Genomic DNA, 3,406 nt, shown 5'->3' on the forward strand with positions numbered 1-3,406 from the left:
CATATTAATCCATCGATTATTCTGCTCCGGTAGATATAAATGCACACACACACAAGAAGTAGGGGGCAGCGCGTGTGTCAAATCTCCAGTTACGCAAAATACGCAGATAAACCTCTCCAAATTAAACGCGCGCGTTCTGGTGAGATCGAACGAAGGGAGAGTATGGAGGAGCGAACGTCACATTACTTTCAGCTTCCATAGCATTTCTTGGGCTCTCTTTTTGATTGGGAGGCTGCGGATTTATTCAGACGCTGCTCGGGAGGAGGGGGAGGAGGAGGAGGGATCCCTCTCGCCAGTTAAACCAACTTCTCTCTGGGACCTAGAGCCCATACTGCTGAAGCGTCGCAAGGGATGAAGACGCATGGATTCTGCTCCTTAAATCCCACTCCGATGAAAGGATATTCATAACTACTTTGTGTTTTTCACATGAGAGGCTGTAATTGGTGTTTGAAATAAACCCACCAGCTGGCTCTCTCTGATTTCCACATGTCTTTTCCAACCATTTGTACGAGAATCGGGTCATGAGCACATCGCCCTTGGTGTCTATCCTGAGAAATAGCACGAATCCAGCTTGGGAGAGCGGCTCATCTGTGGGGAAGAAGGGAGCACCGGAGATAAGCCGTCCGTCCTTTCAACATAGCCTCTCTCCAGCGGATCCTTCTCGCCAGGCCGGCCGTCTTCCCATCAAGCTGCTGAAAATGCTCACGGCTCGGGCAGGACACATTTTACACCCGGAGTACCTCCAACCTCTGCCGTCCACTCCCGTTAGTCCGATCGAGGTGAGAATTTTTAAGCAAATTTAGAGGATATGTTTTGTTTTTAAATCACTGGAAAGTAAAGCTTCCGATGCATATCTTATAGAGAAATGTTGTCTTCGACTTTTAGATGTTTTTATACGCTTTGAATATTCCAGTCTGCTGTTAAGTTGGGAATAATCACACAAATTGACAACTATTTAACAAGTCTAGGTCTATTGATTAAAGTGAAACCTGCTCGTCTGAGCAGATTCTGAGGAGTTCTGTTTTTCTCCCAGATAACTTTATGCGCAATGCGTAAAATACGCAAAGCTGTCATGAAAAAATGCATTTAAAAATGTTAATGATTGATTATATTTCTTTTTTTTATTTTATTGTCACAGTTGGATGCAAAAAAGAGTCCGCTTGCCCTTTTAGCCCAGACTTGTTCTCAAATCGGCAAGCCAGACCCTCCGTCCTCCTCCAAGCTCTCCACGGTGGCATCCAGCGCATCGAGTGACAAGGAGGCCAAATCCGGTCCACTGAAAATGAGCGACATCGGAGCTGAGGACAAGTCCAGCTTCAAACCCTATTCGAAATCTTCAGAGAAGAAGGAGTCGTCGAGCAACAGCATCGGTGGAGATAAAAGTGGTTTCCGGGTGCCTAGCGCCACCTGCCAGCCATTCACTCCCAGGACAGGCAGCCCCAGCTCCTGCACCTCTGTGTCTCCTCTACCGTCGGAGGGGAAAACCGGGGACAAGGAGGAGAAGAAGGAGTCTGATTGCAATAAGGGCACAACTGATTGCAGCGGAAGCCAAAGGATAAATGGAATTACCTCTGACGACAGCACATCTGGATCCAAAGCTGCTACATCAGACTCCGTATCTGTAACCTCCTCCTCCTCCTCTGTTCTCGGATCCGGACTGGTGGCCCCAGTCTCCCCCTATAAACCTGGACACTCAGTTTTTCCTCTCCCGTCCGCGAGTATTTCCTACCCTGGAAGTTTGGCTGGAGCATATGCGGGTTATCATCAGCCGTTCCTCCCTCCCGGAATGACCTTGGACCCCAGCAAACCCAGCAGCCAGCTGCTGAGCGCGCAGTTTGCTGCGGCCTGTAGTAAAGCTGGATCGAGCCCGCTGGCTGGAGCTTCCCCGCCGTCTTTAATGTCCGCCAGTCTGTGCAGAGACCCTTACTGTCTGAGCTACCACTGCACCAGTCATCTGTCCGGCGCGTCAGGCGCAAATTGCGCACACGACTCTGCTCTTAAATCCGGATACCCGCTGATGTACCCGACGCACCCTCTGCACGGCATGCATTCCTCTGCTCCGTCCTTCAGCGGGCATCCTCTGTACCCATATGGCTTTATGCTGCCCAACGATCCATTGCCCCATGTGTGTAACTGGGTATCTGCTAACGGACCATGCGATAAGCGCTTCTCCTCCTCAGAGGAGCTGCTAAGCCATCTGCGGACTCACACTTCCTTCGCTGGGACGGAGAAGTTGATATCCGGGTACCCGGGCTCTACCACGCTCGCGAACGCAGCTGCAGCCGCTGCCATGGCCTGTCACATGCACATCCCTTCAAATGGCAGCCCGGGCAGTCCAAGCGCGCTGACCCTCAGGGGCCCACATCACCCGCTCGGACTCAGCGGCCGCTATCACCCCTATTCAAAGAGCCCCCTCCCCGCACCCGGGGCCCCTGTCCCGGTGCCCGCAGCCACGGGCCCCTATTACTCCCCATATGCCCTGTACGGACAAAGACTGACAACAGCCTCTGCCTTAGGATATCAGTGAAGAATTACACATTTATACAAGATTAATTTAGACCCAATGAGTTTTATATTGGGACTGAATCCATGTTGGGATCAGTGTATTTATTTGCGATAGCTTCAAGCGTGACTAAAATAAAAAAAACAATATTATAAGATACATTTCAAGAGCCTCAATGTGCTTTATTTTACACAGGAGGGGTTTGAATTTAGTGAATGAAATAAATACATTTGTGCTTGTTTTTTATTCTGAATTAAACGTTTGTTTTAAGCTTTTTACTCTGAAGTTCTAAAAACTCTATGGGGGAAAAAAGGAAATTTATCAAAACAACGCAATAATTCAGATGTTAAATCAATTTATTTAGCTGAAACCAAAATATTGCATAAAAACTCTTTTTTAATGGATCACACAGTCCTTAAAACTGCATATTTGCCCTTTTTTATTTTATTATTTTATTTAACTTTAATGGTTCCACATAATCTCCACTTTAATAAAATCTATAAGAAATATAGGTTGATACAATTTAACTGTTTACAAAAAAGTCACAATGTTTGTTTTTGTGTTATAAACTAATTAAAATTCGATGGAAGATATTATTTCACACATTTATTTACAGGAAATGACAAATGTTCAAAATGACAAAAAAGGTTGTAATGCCAGAAATATAAAAAAAAGTTACTATCTGTATTTAAGTACAATATATAAATTTTCTCTGAAAGCTCTAAAAAAAAAAATTATGTTGAAATAATAAGTTATGGGTGATGGCATCCTCTCAATCAATCATTCACATCATGTTTAGGTGATCATCTGATCAGTAGCTCATTAATTAACCTCATTAATTAGAATAATGTGTCCTTGTGTTGGATTTCAAAAAATCATATTACGCTGATTTAGAAAAAAGTT

General features: G+C 45.2%; 1 protein-coding gene across 1 annotated transcript; it reads left to right on the forward strand.

Moving 5' to 3' along the window:
- The first annotated feature begins 269 nt into the window (after positions 1-269).
- On the forward strand, positions 270-2,999 carry LOC107089644 (zinc finger protein 503-like). The gene is made up of 2 exons (XM_015382552.1): positions 270-779; positions 1,139-2,999. The coding sequence occupies exons 1-2, from the start codon at positions 522-524 to the stop codon at positions 2,525-2,527; spliced, it is 1,647 nt and encodes a 548-aa protein (XP_015238038.1). The 5' UTR covers positions 270-521; the 3' UTR covers positions 2,528-2,999.
- The last annotated feature ends 407 nt before the right edge of the window (positions 3,000-3,406 follow it).

The sequence above is a fragment of the Cyprinodon variegatus genome, unplaced genomic scaffold, assembly GCF_000732505.1.
Source record: "Cyprinodon variegatus isolate N-32 unplaced genomic scaffold, C_variegatus-1.0 Scaffold12, whole genome shotgun sequence".
NCBI lineage: Eukaryota > Metazoa > Chordata > Actinopteri > Cyprinodontiformes > Cyprinodontidae > Cyprinodon > Cyprinodon variegatus.

What these genes read in the sequence shown, in the direction of transcription:
- LOC107089644 (XM_015382552.1), top strand. Translation starts at nt 522, where the DNA reads ATGAGCACATCGCCCTTGGTGTCTATCCTGAGAAATAGCACGAATCCA. An exon ending in CTCCCGTTAGTCCGATCGAG is followed by an intron (nt 780 to 1,138) that starts GTGAGAATTTTT and finishes TTATTGTCACAG; the next exon opens with TTGGATGCAAAAAAGAGTCC.